This window comes from Mobula hypostoma, chromosome 5 (assembly GCF_963921235.1).
Source record: "Mobula hypostoma chromosome 5, sMobHyp1.1, whole genome shotgun sequence".
Lineage (NCBI taxonomy): Eukaryota > Metazoa > Chordata > Chondrichthyes > Myliobatiformes > Myliobatidae > Mobula > Mobula hypostoma.
Window position 1 is genome coordinate 16,953,711 of NC_086101.1, and position 20,547 is coordinate 16,974,257.

At 46.6% G+C, this 20,547-nt stretch overlaps 1 protein-coding gene across 2 annotated transcripts in view; it reads left to right on the forward strand.

Annotated features, from left to right (window-relative positions):
• LOC134346641 (flotillin-1-like) overlaps positions 1 to 20,547 on the forward strand; it is a 74,346-nt gene that overhangs the window by 19,664 nt on the left and 34,135 nt on the right. For both annotated transcript variants that reach the window (XM_063048118.1, XM_063048119.1), the window contains exons 2-3: positions 10,260 to 10,328; positions 20,250 to 20,325. In XM_063048118.1, coding sequence (XP_062904188.1) covers positions 10,283 to 10,328; positions 20,250 to 20,325 — 122 coding nt within the window. In that variant the 5' untranslated portion in view covers positions 10,260 to 10,282. The remainder of the gene's footprint in view (positions 1 to 10,259; positions 10,329 to 20,249; positions 20,326 to 20,547) is intronic.

Genomic DNA, 20,547 nt, shown 5'->3' on the forward strand with positions numbered 1-20,547 from the left:
ATATGGTGACATGTACGTACTTTGACAATAAATGTACTTCTTTTGACTTTGAGACATTGACTGTGTTGTGAGGGCACTGACAACACCTGGCACAGTACTGGCTCAGCCCAATACATCATGGGCGTGCCCCGAGACACTATTAGAATTAGCTCCATGAGGCATTGCCTTCTGAGATCAATGTCTATCATCAAAGAAGTCCACCATTGTGCCATGCCATCTTCTCACAGGTAGGAGGTACAAAAACCTGAAGTCCCACACCACCAGGTTCAAGAACAGTTTTATAAGATTCTGAGGGACACAGTAGGCAGCCGGTATCATTTCCTGGGGTTGAAATGTCTAATACTAGAGGGCATTCACTTAAAGTAAGAGGGGGAAGCACATGGAGATGTGTAGGCAAGCTTTTAACAGACAGAGTGGTGGTTGCCTACAGTTTGCTGCCAGGAGTGGTAGTGAGGGCAAGTACAATAGAGGCATTTAAGAGACTTTTAGATGGGCACATGGATATACAAAGAATGCAGGGATATGGATGTGTGTAGGCAGAAGGTTTAGTTAGGTGTTTAATTACTAATTTTGTTTGGCACAACATTATAGGCTGGAGAGCCATACAATATTGTTTATTTATTTAACATTACAATGTGGAATAGGTCCTTCAAACCGCGATGCCCAGCAAACCCCGACAGCTCAGGTTAACCCAAACCCAATCATGAGACAATTAGCCTACCCAGTACGTCTTTGGACTGTGGGAAGGAACTGAAGCTCCCAAGGAAACCCTTGTGATCACGGGGAGAATGTACAAACTCCTTACGGATGATACTGGGAACTTCAACACCCTGAGCTGTAACAGCATGGCTCTCGGCTTTGGCTGGTGAGATCAGGCTGTGATAGATCTATGGAGCCTGACCACTTCAGTCTGCCCGTGGTTCCAGTCGAGTACAGCTCTAGGCTGACAGGCCGGTACAATGCAGAGGAGGAAGCACAGGACCCAGATTCCTGTACAGGACGTGGAGTTATTCCAATAATCCATAGCCAACTTATCACAACCACCCCTTCCCCCCGGGCTGCTAAAAACAAGGAGTCAAAGCAATGCCTAACTGCATGTGCCATCCTCGTAAGTCTCAAGTTCACTGGCGTGGTGCCAACATTGAGTTAAATTAGTGACTGTACTTCAGAAAGCACTTAAGTGGGTGAAGTCACATTTTCTTTTTCAAGCATATACATTACTCATAAAAACGTGTACAAGAAATATAATTTGTCCATGTTTTCCTTGCCATTCAATTCAGTGCGTTCTCTTACAATGCATCTGTGCCCCTCCTGTTTCATCCCCAAACAATGCATCAATGCTACGTTTGGGAAATCTGTTACACAGGACCCAACCTCCCACTGTCCAGCAGCAAATCTGGTCCTACCCCACAAAGCCTTTGCATTAGCTGCACTGAGCGTTAGTGCATCCTTCAGTGTAGCTACACCTCATGTTCCATCTGGGCTAGCCTCCGCCCTGACGGCATGAATGTAGATTTCTCTATTTTCTGGTAATTTCTCCCATTCATTGTCTTCCCATTTCCCATTCTGGTTCTCCTGTTGCCCCATCTCAACTGCCCATCCTTGCCATTCTCCCATGGTCCCTTCTCCCTCTGATCACATTCCTTCTTCAGCCTGTTGCCTTCCAGCTATCACTTCACAGCTTCGCACTTCATCTCTTCCCCCCCCCCCACTCCCCCACACAGCTACTCTCCCCCTCACCTGGTTTCACCCATCACTTGCCAGCTTGTACGCCTTCCCCTCTCCCCACCTCCTTACTCTGGCTTCCTTCCCCTTACTTTCCAGTCCTGATGAAGGGTCTTGGGCTGAAATGTCATCTGTTTATTCCTCTCCAAAGATGCTGCCTGACCTGCTGAGTTCCTCCAGCATTTTGTGTGTGGTGCTCTTGAATTTGTCAGTCAGCAGCATTGCCTTATGGACATATCTCATTAGATTAGAGAGCTAGCATGGTTTGATCTGACCAAAGTGTGCCTGTGATTGGCTTGGTTGTCCCATTTGCAGGATGTTCCTTCAGAGTTCGACCCTACCCAAGCAGCTTTGGGAATGGAGTTCATCAAGGTCACAATTTTAAACAACAATCTATTTAATCAGGAGCTTCACGTGGGCAGTTTTAAAAACAGGTATTACCTGTTTGTATTGCTTGATAAATGTTGTATTTTTGTTATTCAATTTCCGGGCACCCCTTCAAAACCAAGGCATCAAGGGGAACTCGAGCAGAGTGATGCAGCAAAGGTATGCTGGCTGGGGAAGAGGAACAAAGCCGAGGTTGTGATGATTGGATAGTTAAATGCAAACATAAGGAAATCTGCAGATGCTGGAATTTTAAGCAACACACACAAAAATTGCTGGTGAACGCAGCAGGCCATTTGAGAAGTGTCACGAATGTAGGTAGGAAGGGATTGAACAAGGGGGGGGATAAAACAGTGTCGGGGTATGCAGAAATGAGTTCGATGGGGCAGGAGCAAGCCGAGACAATGGGTCTACCTGGACAGGCAGGTTTGTGGATCTTGGGTAGGAGGTCAAAACGGGAAGTGCGGGGTGTGGGAACTATAAGGTTGGTAGCAGTGGATGGGAGATCCCTGAGTGAATAAAGCTGGTGATGGTGTGGGAGACAATGGCCTGGTGCTCCTTAGTGGGGTCATGATCGAGGGGTAAATAAGGGGAGGTATCCGCGAGTTGTCGCTGTGCCTCGGCAATGTAGAGGTCAGTACTCCAGACTACAACAGCAGCCCCCTTATCGGCGGGTTTTATAGTAGGGTTAGAATTAGTGGGGAGGGAGTGGAGAGCAGAGCATTCGGAAAGAGTGAGGTTGGAATGGGAACAAGGTGCGGTAAAGTCGAGACAGTTGATGACCCGTCGGCAGTTAGTAATAAAGAGATCCAGAGCAGAGCGTCCATGAAGAGGAGGAGGGTTGAAGACGGGAGAAGGGGTCATCAGTGGGGGTGGGAGAGTCCTTGCCGAAGAAGTGGGCTTGAAGACGGAGCCGGCGGAAGACGAGTTCAGCATCGTGGCGAACGAGGAGCTCACTGAGGTGTGGGCGATGGGGGACAAAGGTGAGGCCCTTACTGAGGACAGAGCGTTCTGCCTCAGATAGTTGCAGGTTGGAGGGTATGGTAAAGACCCGGCACGGATGAGAAGTGGGATCGGGGGGGGGAGGGGGAGGGAGGCTGGCCTGCTGCGTTCAACAGCAATTTTTGTGTGTGTTGATTGGATAATTAAAATCTGTATTTAAAAACTTGCCGATTATGTGGATAGGGGTACAAAGAAGAGGGGAGTGGTGATAAAAGGTACAAAGAAGGTTTACAGGGTCAGAGTGCAGCAGGAGAAGAGAGGGCATAGATGGGAGGGCCAAGGGGTGACAGGGTGCAAATAGGGGCACGACAAGAGTTAGGGCGTAGGCAGGTGGGGGCATCGGGAGACAGATTGGAGGTGCACAACAGCGAGAGAGGGTGCATGGAGGGGGAATAGGGAGGAGGGACAGGATGCAGAGGGTGCAGGGAGGAGGGGGATGGGGAGGGAAAACGTAGGCAGGAGGTGGCAGGATGATAGGGAGCAGGGTGAGAAGGTGCAGGATGGGAGGGCACAGAGAGGAGGGGGACAGGGAGGAAGGGCACAGAGAGGAGAGGGACAGGTGAGGGCGCAGGCAGGAGAGGGACGGGGAGGAGGGGGTGGGGGAGGGTGCAGGCAGGAGGGGAACGGGGAGGGAGGAGTGGGGTGGGGAGGGAGGGTGCAGAGAGTGGGGGGGGGCGGGTGAGGGTGCAGGCAGGAATGGAACGTGTGAGGGTGCAGTGAGGAGGGGGACCGTGAGGGAGGACCAGGACGGAGGATGTAGGAAGAGAGGTATGGGGAGGAAGGGTGTAGGGAGGAGGGGGACTGGGAGGGAGGGTGCAGGAGGGAGTCAGGGCGGGAAGTTGGAGGGAAGATGGGGACAGGACGGGAAGTTGGAGGAAGGAGGGGGGCAGAGAAGGAGGGTGTAAGAGGTGGGGGACGGGGAGGCAGAGTGGAGGAGGAGGGGAATGGGGAGCGAATGAGGGAGGAGGAGGACGAGAAGATAGGGTGCAGGAAGGAGGGGGCAGGATGGGAAGGTGCAGGAAAGGGGATAGGGAGAAGAGGGACGGGGAAGGAGAGTGTAGAGAGGAGGGAGATTGCTAGGATGTGCAAAAAAAGTATTCAGGAAGAAAGAGTGCAAGGGGACGGGGAGGGAGGATGCAGATGAGAGTGCTTTGGGGAGTGTTTGTGGAAAGGGGCTGATGGGAAGTGAAGGTTGGATTTGCGTTGTAGTTAAAAATCTTACCCCACAGCATAGACACGTAAAATTAGTGGCAAACCATTGGTATTCTGCAGATGCTGGAAATTCAAGCAACACACATCAAAGTTGCTGGTGAACGCAGCAGGCCAGGCAGCATCTCTTCCTAGAGATGCTGCCTGGCCTGCTGCGTTCACCAGCAACTTCGATGTGTGTAGCAAACCATTGGTGTTGACTTTAGGGATGTAATTACACCAGATAGCTAAAGTCTCAATTCTCTTCCTCCCGTTCTTCCCCATAAAATTTGCTTTTCTAAAGTGGCTGGGATGTTGACGCTTCAGAGATTCAGTGCTCTCTCCCCCTTTCCCAGAAACATCGAATACCATGCAGGCACCACCATCCCTTCCTTGGGGATCGGGGGATCGGGGGCTGTGTGTGGATCTTGCAACACTGAGAGAGAGGTGCCTCAATGGAGTTTAAGGTGAAAGTGCAAACAGTAAGGCGGTTTAAAGACCCATTTATAGAACCTGGAGCATTTCCCTTGTTTTCTCTCAGTGGGCACCACACAGCTCCTTAGTGACTTTGGGTGCAGTCACTGAATACTAACAGGAAAGATTAACATTAATTTTATTTGTCACATGTACATAGAAACTTACTGTGAAAGGCATTGCCTGCATCGGACATGCACTGGGGGCACCCGGCAGGTGTCGCCATGCTTCCGGCGTCACAAGTTTCTAACCCTAACCATTGGTCTTTGGAATGTGGTAGGAAAGCACTACACTCAGAAGAAACCCATGTGGTCATGGAGAGAGTACACAAACTACTTACAGACAGCAGTGGGAACTGAACCCCAACCTTACAGCTGGTACGCTGTGAAGTGTGCTAACCACTGTGTTACCATGCAGAAATGTGCAACAAGCCTCTAGGTTAGTAAGAGATACATAATGATTTGGTTGATAAGGAAAAAAATCTTACTGCAATTATATGGGGACAATACCTGGTGTATCTGGTACAGTTTTAGTCTCCTTGCACTTGTCAACAGAGAGTGCAGCCCAAACTCTCCAGACTGACTCTGTGTGCTACGTGAGGGGAAGTTGAATGGGCTAGGTTTGTATTCTCTCTTTAGAAGAATAAGAGATGATCTTATTGAAACATAGATGCAGGGAGGCTGTTTTCACTGTTGAAGAAATCTAGAGGCAGGAATCACAGTCTTGGAATAAGTCTGTTGAGGACAAAGATGAGAAGACAGACTCCTACTCAGGGTGGTGAGTTTTTCTATTTAACGGTGGGTAGTGTGGGAAAATTGCACTGAGGTGGTAGATGAGCCGTGAACCTGAAAGGACAGGTGAGCCACTCATGCTTCTGTTAAATTCATACATAATTTTGCCCCCATTTCACCAGGTGCAAGGACAGATGAGAAAAATAGGGTTTATATTCTCTGCAGTTCAGTCTAGGCAATGGTTTAATTAAATTTTCAAGAACCCAACCACTGAAGAGCCTTTAGTATCTAGCCTTGCACGTGACACAGCCAGAAGAGGTTCCCCATCTGTGGGGGCCATGACTCGGGCTGCAGGGGGTGGATTTGGTGGAAGGACAAGTAAACAGAGAGCCTGGATGGCCGGCCACAGACCAACAGGCTGTGCAGGAACAGTGTTAAACACCACTCTTATTTCACAAAGGAACTAGGGGAAGGGAAGGGGCAATTTAATATTGCTGTCAAACAGCTTTCGCTGGCTAGTGGAGGCAACACTGGGCGGGTAGAATCATAGCATGAGATGAGGCCAGTTGGCCCTTCAAGCCCATGCAGGTTTATGGAACAACTTTTGCCCCACCCCTGAAAGCCCAATTACCTTCAATTAGGACCTACAAGCATACAGTGCTGCAGCAATTAAGTGCTGCAGTGAAGCAGAACTGGCGCCAGTCCCAGATTCAGTTCCTTGTTTCTCTGATTAAGTTGTATTGTGATCTGATTAAAGTGGTCAATTTTCAAATTGGATTTTTGTGAAGTAAGGGTTTCTAAATGGCATATAGCAGAGACAAGTCACAAATCCAATCTGTTCTTGTCAAATGGTGACACAGACTGTATCATTTCCCTAGTTCTTGCTATTAGCTGAGTCTTCCTCTGGCTTCTTCCATTCTTACCTCCAACAGTGTTGGCACAGATAGTAGGGCTGCCTCCTCATATCTCCAGCGATCTAGGTTCAATCCGGACCTCTACTGCCCTCACCGGAGGTGAGGAGTCTGCATGTTTTCCCTGCGAACATTTGAATTTTCCACCCACCTTCCAAAGATGTGTGGGTTGGCAGGTTAATTGGCTTCTGTCAGTAACCTCCAGCATGGTGGCGAGTGGTAGAATGTGGGGTGGGGGTGGTGGAATTGATGGGAATTTAGAGAAAATCAAATTGGATAGAGTAGGGATCAGTTTGAACTGGGTAGCTAATGTTTGGCAGGGACTTGTTGGGCTGAAGGGCATCTTTCCTGGTGTGTCTCTCTATGACTCTAAGAGTTCAATGATTTCTCCTTCTCTAATTCTGAGACCATTTGGGTGACAGCCTCCATCCCTTCCTGTTCTGTTCTTGCCCATCGTAGGGTACCACTTCAAGTTTAATGTCATCTGACTGTACGTATTTTCAAACAAATGAAACAACTTTCCTTCGGACCACGATACACCCACACAACATATATCACGCACAGCATAAACCAAAATATACTATAAATAAGTTAATAAAATATATTTAAAATGTATGCAGTAAAGCACAGCACTGGTAAACAGTACAGTAAACAGCTCGCTGTCCTAGTGATGAGATCTCAGTGGTGGCAGGGTATTCATTAGTCTTATTGCCTGAGGGAAGAAGCTGTACCCGGTCTGGCAGTCCTAGTCCTGATGCTTCTGTATCTCCTTACTGATGGTTGTGGGCCAAAGAGGTTGTAGGATGGGTGGTAGGGATCCTTAGCAATGCTTTGGGCCCTTCATCTGCAGCACTCCTGGTAAGTGTCATATATGGGGGGAGGGAGACACCAATGATCCTCTTGGCAGTTTTTACTGTCCTCTGTAGAGTTTTGCAGTTTGATCCCTTGCTGCTTCCATACCACACAATGGTGCAGCCAGACATGACACTCGATGGTTCTCCTGCAGAAGGTTCTTAGAATGGGGGCAGGAAGTCTTGCACACCTCAGTCTCCTCAGAAAATGTAGATGCTGCTGGGCCTTCTTGACTAGTGAGGAGGTGGCGGTCCAGGTTAGATCATCCGTATGTGTACCCCACAGAACTTTATATGCTCCTCACTCTCTCCGCGGTAGAGTCATTGATGTACAATGGAGATTGGTCTATCTGTGCCTTCTTGAAGTCCACAATCATCTCTTTTGTCTTGCCTATGCTGACACTCAGATTGTTATTCTCACACCATTTGACAAACGTCCCAACCTCCTCTCTATTTGCCAACTCAACATTGTCGCTGATGAGGCCAATCACTGTAGTATAATCAGTGAACTTGGTGGTGTAGTTTGAGCTGAATCTGTCAGTGCAGTTGTGAGTCAATAGCAAGAACAGCAGCAGACTGAGTACACAACCCTGGGGGCACCAGTGCTCAGTGTAATGGAGCTTGAGATGTTGCTGCCAACTCAGATAGACTGACTGGGGTCTTTCTGTCAAGAAGTCTAAAGATCCAGTTACAGAGAGGGGTGTTGAGTCCCAACAAAGACAGTTTACCCACCAGCCTCTGATAGATGATTGTGTTAAATGCCAAACTGAAGTCGATGAACAACGTGAGGCATTGATTTCTGGGTGGGACAGGACAGAGTGGAAGGCCGAGACTATGGCATCATTAGTGGGTTGGTTTGAGTGGGAGGCGAACTGGAAGGGTAGCTCCTACCCTTCAGCCCAAAGTCCAAAGAGAATTTAATATCAAAGTACATGAATGTCACAAAATACTACACTGAGATACATTTTTTTGTGGGCATTCACAGTAAATACAAGGAAACACAATAGAATCAATGAGGAGCGACACACAAACAAAGACGGACAACCAATATGCAAAAGGCAACAAGTTGTACAAATGAAAAGAAACACAAAATAATAATAGATAGACTAGTAATAAATATAATTTGTCCATCTGTGCTGATCACCCCATCCTTGACTAAGCTGTTCCACCGTGAAAACGATCTGTTATGAGTCAACATGATGCTTTAGACCAGGTCATGCATAGCATGTACCTCCGCCACACCTCTCAGGTGTGTTTCTGGGGTACAGGGACTAGCGACCCTTGTGCCTGTTTTTGTGTTCTATCGTTGAGCAGCAGTGAACCATCTGATTGGCCTATCAGAGTTCTCTTTGGGAACTAGTTGACTTGATCAGCATTTCTGATCTGGCTATTGTTCACGATTGCACTTAATAAAAAAAATTGTGAGTTGTAGAGTCTTTGAAAGTGAATTTGTAAGTTGTGGAATCAGTTCAGTGTTGGGGTGAGTGAAGTTACCCTTCAGTTTCTGTCTGTTCCCCCTCCGAGCTTTCTCGTGTCGTGAAACCTACTCGCTATTACACTCAACATGCCCTCCTTTGCAAAAGTAGAACTTCTGGGGTTCTGTGTTTCTATGTTTCATCAGAAGTGGAACATCTAGCTCGAGCTATCCAGGTTCAATTTCCACCTTTGACTGTAAGGAGTTTGTACATTCTCCTCATGACAGCAGGGGTTTTCTCCGGCTGCTGTAATTTTCTCCTACATTCCAAAGGCATATGGGTTAGCGAGTTAGTTGGTTATGTGGGTATATAGGGTGGCATGAGCTCGTCGGGCCAAAAGGGCCTGTTGCTGTGCAGTTTCTCTAAATAATTGAATACATCTTTCTCCGTTCCCCATTCTGCCTTCTCTCGTACCCCTTCTCTTCTCCTTACCTCCCCTAGTGCTTTTCCTTCTTCCCTTTCTTCAATGGTCCACTACCAGTCCTTTCAGATTCCCCCTTCTTCAGCTCATTATCTCTCCTGCCTGTCACCTCCAGCTTCTTTCTTCACCCCTCTTCTTCCACCCACCCATCCTTCTCCTTAGTTGGTCTCACCTGTTACCTGCCAGCTTCCCCTCCCTCTCCTCCGCACCCACACAACAACTCCCTTCCTTCCCAGTCCTGGTGAAGGGTCTCCACTCAAAATGTCAACTTTCCTTCGAAGCTGCCTGACCTGCTGAGTTGCTCCAGCATTCTAGCAGTTTCAGCAATTTGTGTGTATTACTCTGGATTTCCAGCATCTGCAGAATCTCTCTTGTTATTGGTATGAAATTATCCCTGTTTTCAGCTCCTTTCATGGTATCGCTCTCTTCCTGTGTCTGTTTACTGCTTTTCATCAGCTGTGCTTCTCTCATTGTGGCCTCTAGCACATTCCCATATTCCATTGCTTCACCATTGCAAGCTGTGCCCTCAGCTGCAGAGAGCTCAACAGTTTGCGAGTGCATTCCCTACCACCAATGCCCTACAGCTCTCTCAGACACTTCTGATAAGCTTCCTCTGCAATGCTGTTTTTTTTTCTGTCTTGCTGTGACTGTGCTATAATTTTAAGATGTTCCTGTTAAAGTGCCTTGGGACATTTTGCAGCACAAGTGAGTAAAGGCATCCGTTAGTCTTGCGACACCATGGATCTGCGCCTGGAAAGTCTTCACTCTCCAGGGCGCAGGCCTGGGCAAGGTTGTATGGAAGACCAGCAGTTGCCCATGCTGCAAGTCTCCCCTCTCCACGACACCGATGTTGTCCAAGGGAAGGGCATTAGGCCCCATACAGCTTGGCACCAATGTCACTGCAGAACACTGTGTGATTAAGTGCGTTGCTCAAGGACACAAGACGCTGCCTCGGCTGGGGCTCGAACTCACGACCTTCAGATCGCTAGTCCAATGCCTTAACCACTTGGCCACGTGCCCACAGGTGGTGCTATATAAATGTAGGTTGTTGTTATTCTGCTGTAGCTCTAACTTGTGTGTTTCCTCTTTTTCTTTAGGATTTCTTCACTGACACTTTGCCATGTCGTTCCATACATGTGGTCCCAACGAGGCCATGGTGGTCTCAGGTCAGTATTTTTACTTCTTTTCCCTGTATTTTCTTGAACCGTTTGAACATATAGGGCAGTGCTCCCCAACCACCAGGCCGCAAAGCATGTGTTACCGGGCTGCAAGGAAACGATATGATTTGGCGATATGAGTCAGCTGCACCTTTCCTCGTTCCGTGTCACGCCCACTGTTGACTAACACACCCCTCCTTTCCCCCATTGGCCGGTCCTCAAGAATGTTGTCAATATTAAACCGGTCCGCGGTGTAAAAAAGGTTGGGGACTCCTGATAGGGCATCACAAATGAGCATAGTCTATTTGTCAAATCACAAACAAGAGAAAATCTGCAGATGCTGGAAATCCAAGCAACAGGACCCGAAAGGTCACGGCCTGAAACGTCAGCTGTACTTTTTTCCATAGATGCTGCCTGGCCTGGCTGAGTTCCTCCAGCATTTTGTGTGTGTTGCCAGTCTATTTGTGTCCAGCTTACCGAAGAAAGATGCCAATACACTGGAGAAAATGCAGAAAAGATGTTGCCTGGACACATTAATGTAATGAAGCACGTCTGAGCAGATTGGGATTTTATTCATCTGCTGAAACAGTAGAAAAAGTTTGTTTAGGTCCTTACATCAGAGGCAGGAGAAGGGAAGATGGGTGTTGGTGAGGATAGGGACAATTGGAACAGTCAGTCTGGCTAGAATCACTAACTGCAGTGCTTTTTTCCTGATTGAGAGGCTTGAGGCCAACCAGATCAGAGTGGTTGATCGTAGATCCAGTGATACATGAATAATGAGGGTTGATCTTATAGAAGCGTATAAAATTATAATGGGCATAGTTATGGTGAATGAATGCAATGTCTTAGGGTTGGGGAATCAAGAACTAGAGGGCATAAAGATGAGAGTGGGAAGATATAATAAGAGCCTCCAGGGCAACTTTTTCACCCAGAGAATAGCCACTATGTAGAATGAGCTGTCAGAGGAAGTGGTTGAGACAGGTACAATAACAATATTTTAAAGGCACTTGGACAGGTGCATGGATAGGAAAAGTTTAGAGGGATATGGGCCAAATGAGGACAAATAGGGCTGTCTTAGATGGATCAGTCAGGCTGTTCCGGTGCTGAATGGCTCTACAAGAAGTACAACACTCGCCAGTCAGTGATCACGAACCCTTGCTCTCTTTATTCATCCTGTCTGCTCCCTGCCTCTTCTCCTGGTTCAGAATCAAGTTTTTCATCACTGACATGTGTCTTGAACTTTATTGTTTCACAGCGTCAACACATACAAAAACTAAGTTACAATAATAAATGTAAGAAATATAATTAGGTAGTGCAGAATAGTGATGTAATTTCCATGGATCGTTCAGAAATCTGATGGTGGAGGGGTAAAAGGTGTTCTTAAAACATTAAATATATGTGCCTTCAGGCTCCTGTACCTCCTCCCTGATTGTAGCAATGAAAAGCGTGTATGCCCTAAATGGTGATGAATGCTACCTTCTTGAGGCATTGCATATTGAAGGTGTCCTCAGTGGTGGGAGGCTAGTACATATGAATAGGCTAGCTGAGGTTACAACCCTCTGCAGCTTTTTCTAATCCTGTACATTGGAGCTGCCATACCTGGCGGAGCTACTGCCAGTCAGAATGCTCTCCACGGTACTTTTGTAGACGTTTCCTGGATTTTGGAATGTCTAGCGATAGAGCTGGGGAATGTGAACATTGGATGTGCCAGAGTGAACCCAGCTTTTTTTAGAGTCTCAGGAGATCTCAAGCACCTTCCAGCTAGTGAAGTCCCACAAGAAGCGCCAGATGTGAGCAGGAGATCCTTGTAGTGAATTTGATGATGGATCAATATTGACCAGGGCACCACTTGACCACCTGCTCTTCTGCAAAAATAGTGCCATGGAATTGTTTACGTCCCCTTGAGGGAACAGCCGGGCAGTGCCTGCGACACTGCAGCTCTTCCTCAGTGCTCTGTCTGGAGTTTATGCTGAAGCCTCTGGTGTGGGACTGGAACCCTTCGGACTTTGTTAGTTTGTTGAGGAAGCTCGTGCGGAGGCAGCCCAGACAGATTGAGGGAGCAGACATTCCGATTGATTTATGAAAGCAAAGTGCCTTAAATTATCACAGGTTTGAGAAACAATAGAATGTAGAACACAGAACATATACACAGGAGATTTTGCAGATGTTGGAAATCCGGAATAATATGCAAAATGGTGGAGGAACTCAGCAAGTCAGGCAGCATCCATGGAGAGGAATGACCAGTCAGTGTTTCGGGCTGAACCCGGTCTGATGAAGGGTGTCAGCCTGAAACATTGAGTGTTTATTCCTCTCCATAGATGCTGCCTGACCTGTTGAGTTGCTCCAGCATTTCGTGTGTATCTTACACAGAACATACAACACAGTACAAGCTTTTCAGCATGCAATGTTCAGGTGACCTTTTACCTACTCCAAGATCAGTCTAAAGGCCAATTTATACTTCTGCGTCAAATCAACGCCATAGGAACGGCGTAGCCGTGTACCCTACCCCATACCCTACGCTGTAGCCTGACGCGCACCTCCCCAAAAATGTAACTACGCGTAGCGGCAATGCAGACCGCAACAACTGTGATTGGTCCACTTGGTAGCATCGCATTTCCTCCTATAAATGCTTGGAGACGATGAACCAAATCATCAAATCTACCTGCCGACATCCAAAAATATTTGAAATGTATTTCCTCGTCCATGTCTCTCAGTGGCTGGACAAGCACAGAAAATTCACCCTCCTTCAGTTTCAGTCGCCATTGTTTGAAGTTTGAGTTCCTTCGTGTTGAGTTTCAACATGAAGAAACTCAACACAGTGGCATAGAAACCCCACCGCCAACTAGCGTTTTGGCGGTGAATGGCAAAGCAAAGCAGACACACCAACGCATGAGTATAAATGCTCACAATGGCGTAGGCTACTACGCAGAAGTATAAATCAGCCTTAACCCTTCTCTGCTACATAACCCTCCATTTCTATTTCACCTACGTGCCTACTTAAGAATCTCTCAATGTTCCCCATGTATCCTCTCCTGGCAGAGCTTTCAACGCACCCACCACTCTCTGTGTGAAAGCTTACCTTTGACATTACCCCCCCCAATAATTTCCTCCAATCGCTTCAAAGTTATGCCCCCCTTGTAATAGCAGACTCAGTTGTGTTATGAGTCTCCTGCATTTCAACCAACAAACAAACTGTGTCCTGATGTAGAGTAACGACCAGAAGCACCAACAATTCCATTCCCACCCCACACAGGTTCAAGGTTCAAGATGTTTATTGTCATTCTTCAGTACATGAGTGTCAAGGAGGACAAAATGATTGTTAACTCATATCCGATACAGCATAACATAAAATACAATAAGCGTAAACACACAATAAATATAAAGTTAAAAGCAATCCTATAAAACATAATATACAAGCAACTGTTTGAATGTGACCATTTATACATAAGGTTAACTTATTTATAGACTGACTGTATGTACAGAAAGTGACACTAGGTGTAGGAGTATCTGTATATTAGATGACTCTGACAGGAAATGATGAATTGATTGTGACGCGCGGCAAAAGGAACTCTTCTAGATGCTGCTTGAGTTCCTCCAGCAGATTGTTAGTTGCTCCAGATCTGCAGCCACTGCATGTCATTGAAAGGGAAAAGATTACTGCACGAGCAGCTGCCCTACTTTTCTTCTATCAGAATTGTGGTGGCATTGTTCTTCCATGGACCCAAGTTTCCTGCCCACTCTCCCCTGCTCTCAGTGCTCTAATTCTCATCAAGCATTACCCATTACTTTCATGTTTGCTGACTCTCCTTGGCTCTGAGTACAGATAGTGAAATGATTTCTTAATTCTCGTTCCTGTTCCCATGGGTGCCCTGTCTCTGTAAAGTACTCAGATTCAGATTTATTTATCCCATTTACATCAAAATATGGGGGAACCAACCAATGCAGTCTGAGGATGTGCTGGTGGCAGCCCACAAGTGTTGCGGTGCATTCTGGCACTAACACAATATACCCACAACATTAAAGAAATACAAAACAACAGTAAAGCAAACCTCTTTCCACTCACTCTCACAGACAAGCCTCAATCCCCAGGACAAGCTGTCTCTGGGCTCTGATGCCCAGTCCGTGGTCTGAGACTCTCAAACTTGTAGACAATGGCTCCCAACCTCCAGTTCCAGGCCTGGACTCGTAGACCTCTGACCTCCAGACACACCAACCAAGGGGCTTTGACCTTCGTGGCTGGACCTCAGGACTTCCCAGACCCTAGTCTTCAACCTTCTGATTTCACTGACGTGAAGTATCAACCCAGGACTCACCTATCTCAGAACTTTGAATTCTGGGCTTTGACCTCCGGACTTAGGTAGGTTTCCATCTGCAGGGCTTGCCGACCTGATGGGTCACCTGCCCTCGTCCTTGGGCTGTATATGGTGACTTTGATAATAAATTTACTTTGAAGTTTGATCAAGTAAGCAGCATTCTCAGGAAAAAAATAAGCATGAATTGTATGCAGTTTTTTTTTACAAGAAAGAACACAACTAGAACAAGAAAAGTCAATTTAAGTGCAATGTGGTCATAGCACTGCTATACTGAGGTAGTGATTAGGGTTGTGCCGATTGGATAAAGAACCAGTTAAAGAGAAGTAGGTACTCCAGAACCTGGTGGTGTGGTTTCTGTATATCCCCTCAGTGGTATCTGTGAGATGATGGCATGGTTCAGATGGTGGGACCTTTGATGCTCGATGCTGCCATCTCGAGGCATCTCTTTCTGTAGATACTAACAGTGATGGAAGTGGTTTGGGCAAAGAGTCCGTGATGTATTGAGCAGACTCTACTACTCTCTGCAGCTTCTTACAATCCTCCGCGTTTGAATTGTGATGCAACCGGTCAGGATACTTTCAGCAGTACATTTGTAGGAGTTTGTTATAGTGTTCAGTGAAAAGCTGAACTTCCTTTCCTTATTGTGAGCATGATTAATCCTTATCATTGAGTCTCTGTTGAGGACCCAGGGCAGGTCATGCAGCAGTATGCTAATGCCTACTTACACCATGTTAGTCCCATTTGGACACAAACTGCAGGTCGGAGACAGACTGTAAGACATAAGAGCCCAGTTAGGCCATTCAGCCCATTGAGTCTGCCCCACCATTCCATCATGGCTGATCCCGGATCCCACTCAACCCCACACACCTGCCTTCTCGCCATATCCTTGATGCCCTGACCGATCAGGAAACGATCAATCTCTGCCTTCAGTATACCCAGGGACTTAACTCCACCACAGTTTGTGACAGAGCATTCCACCGATTCACTGCTCGCTGGCTAAAAAAAAAAAAATTCCTCCTTACTCTGTCCTAAAAGGTCGTCCCTCAATTCTGGATAGTCCCACCATAGAAAACATCCTCTCCACATCCACCCTGTCTAGACCTGTCAATATTCAGTAGGTTTCAATGAGATCCCACCCCACCCCCCCACCTGTATTCTTCTAAATTCCAGCAAGTACAGGCCCAAAGCTACCAAACGCTCATCATATGATAACTCCGTCATTCCCAGAATAATCCTCATGAACCTCCTCTGGACTCTATCCAATGACAATACATCCTTTCTGAGATATAGGGCCCAAAATTTGACACTATACCAAGTGCAGCCTGACTAGCATCTTATAAAGGCTCAGCAATATCTGCTTGTTTTTATATTCTATTCCCCATTGCATTTGCCTTCTTTACCACAATTCAACCTGTAACTTAACCTTCAGGGAGCCTTGCACGAGGTCTCCTAAGTCCTTCTGTACCTCTGATGTTTGAACCTTCTCCCCATTTAGATAATAGTTTGCACTATTGTTCCTTTTACCAAAATGCATTATTGTACATTTCCCAACACTATTCCATCTGCCACTCTTTTGCCCATTCTTCCAATTTGTCTAAGTTCTGCTGCAATTACATTGCTTCCTCAGCACTACCCACCCCTCCAACTATTGTATCATCCACAAACCTTGTCACAAAGCCATCAATTCCATTATCCAAATCATTGACAAACAATGTGACAAGTAGTGGTCCCAATACTGATCTCTGAGGAACACCACCAGTCACTGGCAGCTAACCAGAAATGGCTGCTTTTATTTCCACTCACTGCTTCCTGCCTGTCAGTCATTCCGCTATCTATGCCGTTATCTTTCCTGTAACACGGTAGGATTTTATTTCGTTAAGCAAGTGTGGCACCTTATCAAACACCTTCTGAAAATCAAAGTAAATGCCATCCACTGCCTTTCCTTTGTCCATTCTGCTTGTTACTTCCTCGAAGAACTCGTAACAGATTTGTCAGGTAATATGTCCCTTTACAGAAACCATGCTGACTTTGACTCATTTTATCATTAGTCTCCAAGTACCCCGAAACCGCATCCTTAATAATAGACTCCAACACTTTCCCAACCACTGAGGTTAGGCTAACTGCCTATAATTTCCTTTCTTTGGCCTTCCGCCCTTCTTAAAGAGTGGAGTGACATTTGCAGTCTTCCAGTCCTCTGGGACCATGCCAGAATCAAGTGATTCTTGAAAGATCATGACCAATGCATCCGTTCTCTCTTTGGCAACTTCTTTCAGGACTCTGGGATGTAGTCCATCTGATACAGATGATTTACCCACCTTAAAACCTTTGTGTTTGCCTAGGACTTTTTCTTCTGGAATAGCAATGGCACTCACTCCTGCTCCCTGACATTCACGGACCTCTGGCACACTGTTAGTGTCTTCCTCAGTGAAGACAGATACAAAGTACTCGTTAATTCCATCTGCCATTTCTTTGTCCCCCATTACTATCTCATCAACATCGTTTTCCAGTGGTCCAATATCAACCCTTATATTTCATCTTTTCCGTTCTTGTAGCTTTTTAGTTGCCTTTTGGTGGGTTTTAAAAATGTTGCAGCAATGTAGGACCCTGGTCAGACCCTGCTTGGAGTACTGTGCTCAGTTCTGGTCACCTCACTATAGGAAGGATGTGGAAGCCATAGAAAGGGTGCAGAGGAGATTTACAAGGATGTTGCCTGGATTGGGGAGAATGCCTTATGAAAATAGGTTGAGTGAACTCGGCCTTTTCTCCTTGCAGCGACGGAGGATGAGAGGTGAGACCTGATAGAGATGTATAAGATGATGAGAGGCATTGATTGTGTGGATAGTCAGAGGCATTTTCCTAGGGCTGAAATGGTTGCCACAAGAGGACACGTTTAAGGTGCTGGGGAGTAAGTACAGAGGTGATGTCAGGGCTAAGTGCTTTACTCAGAGAGTGGTGAGTGCGTGGAATGGGCTGCCGGCAACGGTGGTGGAGGTGGATATGTTAGGGTCTTTTAAGAGACTTTTGGATAGGTACATGGAGCTTAGAAAGATAGAGGGCTCTGGGGAAGTCTAGTAATTTCTAAGGTATGGACATGTTTGGCACAACTTTGTGGTATTGTGCTGTAGGTTTTCTATGTTTCTACGTTTCTATCATACTGGTTCCCATCGCCCTGCCATATTTGTTTAAACCACTCCCAGCAGCTCTAGTAAATCTGCCTGCAAGAATATTGGTCACTCTCAGATTTAAGTGTACAGGTCCAACCTGACCCAGAAGAGGTCCCAATTATCCAGAAATCTAAATCCCTGCCCCTTGCATGACTGGCAAGGATATTTTACTATCAGATGAACTTAAAGCCTTCTATGCCTGCTTTAAAATGGAGAATATAACTACAGTTGCAAAGATCCCTGCTGCACCCAGTAACCCTTTGATCTCTGTGTGGGACGCCGATGTTAGGCTATCTTTAAAGAGGGCGAACCCTCGCAAAGCAGAAGACCCCGACGGGGTACCTGGTACGACTCTGAAAACTTGTGCCAACCAGTTGGCGGGAGTATTCACGGACATTTTCAACCTCTCACTGCTACGGGTGGAAGTTCCCACTGGCTTCAAAAAGGCAACAATTATACCAGTGCTTAAGAAGAATAGTGTGAGTTGCCTTAATGACTATCGCCTAGTGGTACTCACATCCACAGTGATGAAATGCTTTGAGAGGTTGGTCATGGCTAGACTGAACTCCTGCCTCAGCAAGGACCTGGACCCACTGCAATTTGTCTATCATCACAATAGGTAAACAGCAGATGCAATCTCAATGGCTGTTCATGGCCTTAGACGACCTGGACGATACAACCGCCTATGTCAGGATGCTGTTCATCGACTATAGTTCAGCATTTAACACCACCATTCCCACAATCCTGATTGATAAGTTACAGAACCTGGGCTTCTGCACTTCCCTCTGCAATTGGATCCTCAACTTCCGAACCGGAAGACCACAATCTGCACAGAGTGGTGGTCTGCACAGTTTCCTCCTCGCTGACAATCAACACTGGTGCACCTCAGGGGTGTGTGCTCAGCCCACTGCTCTACTCTCTCTATACCCATGAATGTGTGGCTAGTCATAGCTCAAATGCCATCTATAAATTTGCTGACGATACAACCATTTTTGGTACAATCTCAGATGGAGACAAAAGAGCTTTTTGAAGTGAGATATACCAACTAGTGGAGTGGTGTCGCAGCAACAACCTTGCACTCGACGTCAGTAAGATGAAAGAGCTGATTGTGAACTTCAGGAAGGGTAAGATGAAGAAACACATACCAATTCTCATAGAGGGATCAGAAGTGGAGAGAGTGAGCAGTTTCAGGTTCCTGGGTGTCAAGATCTCTGAGGACCTAACCTGGTCACAACATATCGATGCAGTTATGAGAAAGACAAGACAGCGACTATACTTAATTAGGAGTTTGAAGAGATTTGGTATGTCAACAAAAACACTCAAAAACTTCTGTAGATATATCATGGAGAGCATTCTGACAGGTTGCATCACTGCTTGGTATGGGGTGGTGGGGTGGGCTACTGCACAGGACCAAAAGAAGCTGCAGAGGGTCATAAATTTAGGTCAGTTCCATCTTGGGTACTAGCCTACAAAGTACCCGGGACAGAAAGGCGGCGTCCATTATTAAGGAGCCCCAGCACCCAGGGCATGCCCCTTTCTCACTGTTACCATTGGGTAGGAGATACAGAAGCCTGAAGGCACACAGTCAGCGATTCAGGAACAATTGTCATCCAATTCCTAAAAGGACATTGAACCTGTGAACACTACCTCACTTTTTAAATGTATATTTTCTCTGTTTTTGCACAATTTCTAATCTCTTCTATATACATATACGTAATTGATTGATTGATTTATTCTCCCTTCTATATTATGTATTGCTTTGAACTGCTGCTGCTAAGTTAACCAATTTCACGACACATGCCAGTGATAATGAACCTGATTCTGATTCTGCACCAATTCTTCAGCCATGCATTTATCTGCCACCTTATTCTATTCCTGTCCTCACTGTCACGTGGTACAGGCAGCAATCCCGAGATTGCTACCTTTGAGGTCCCTCTTCTCAGCTTCCTTCCTAACTCCTTGTGTTCTTTTCTCAGGACCTCATCCCTTTTTCTACCTATGTTGTGGGTACCAATATGTACTGCGACTTCCAGTTGCTCACCCTCCCTTTTCAGGATATCGTGGACGTGTCCAGAAACATCAAGAACCTTAGCACCTGGGAGGCAAACTGCCATCCGTGTTTCCTTTTCACGTCCACAGAATGGCCTATCTGTCCCCCTGACTATAGAGTCCCCTATTTCTGCTGCCATCCTCTTTTGTTCTCTACCCTTCAGAGCCACAGGTGCAGACTCAGTACCAGAAGTATGGCTGCTGTTGCTCGTTGCTTCCCCCAGGTAGGTCGTTTCCACCCGCCCCCGCCCCCAACAGTACTCAAGGTGGACACCACACAGATGTCGTCTGACCCACTGGGTGTTTCCAGCAACTTCCCTTTTCATTTTGGTGAGATGATTGTCTGGAGACCAGAGCATGTTGGGATAGTGACATGAATGCACACCATTTGATATCTGTTTCAGGCTTCTGTCGGTCGCCGCCAGTGATGATCGCTGGAGGGCGTGTATTTGTTCTGCCATGCGTCCAACAGATTGAGAGGTAAGTGTGCACGGCTGGGGTGTGGAACCAAAGCCTGATGTCTTCTAGGCTTTGTAATGAGTCGACGGGAGAGGGTAAGAGGAACAGGGAATTGATATCTCTGTGATACGTAAGCACACGAAGGATTATTCATATGTTGTAGGACTGCAAATTCAGGGGTAAGAGCATTACTACAGCCATACAAAACCCCTAGCACTCAGAGCAGTTCTGGGCTCTGGACCA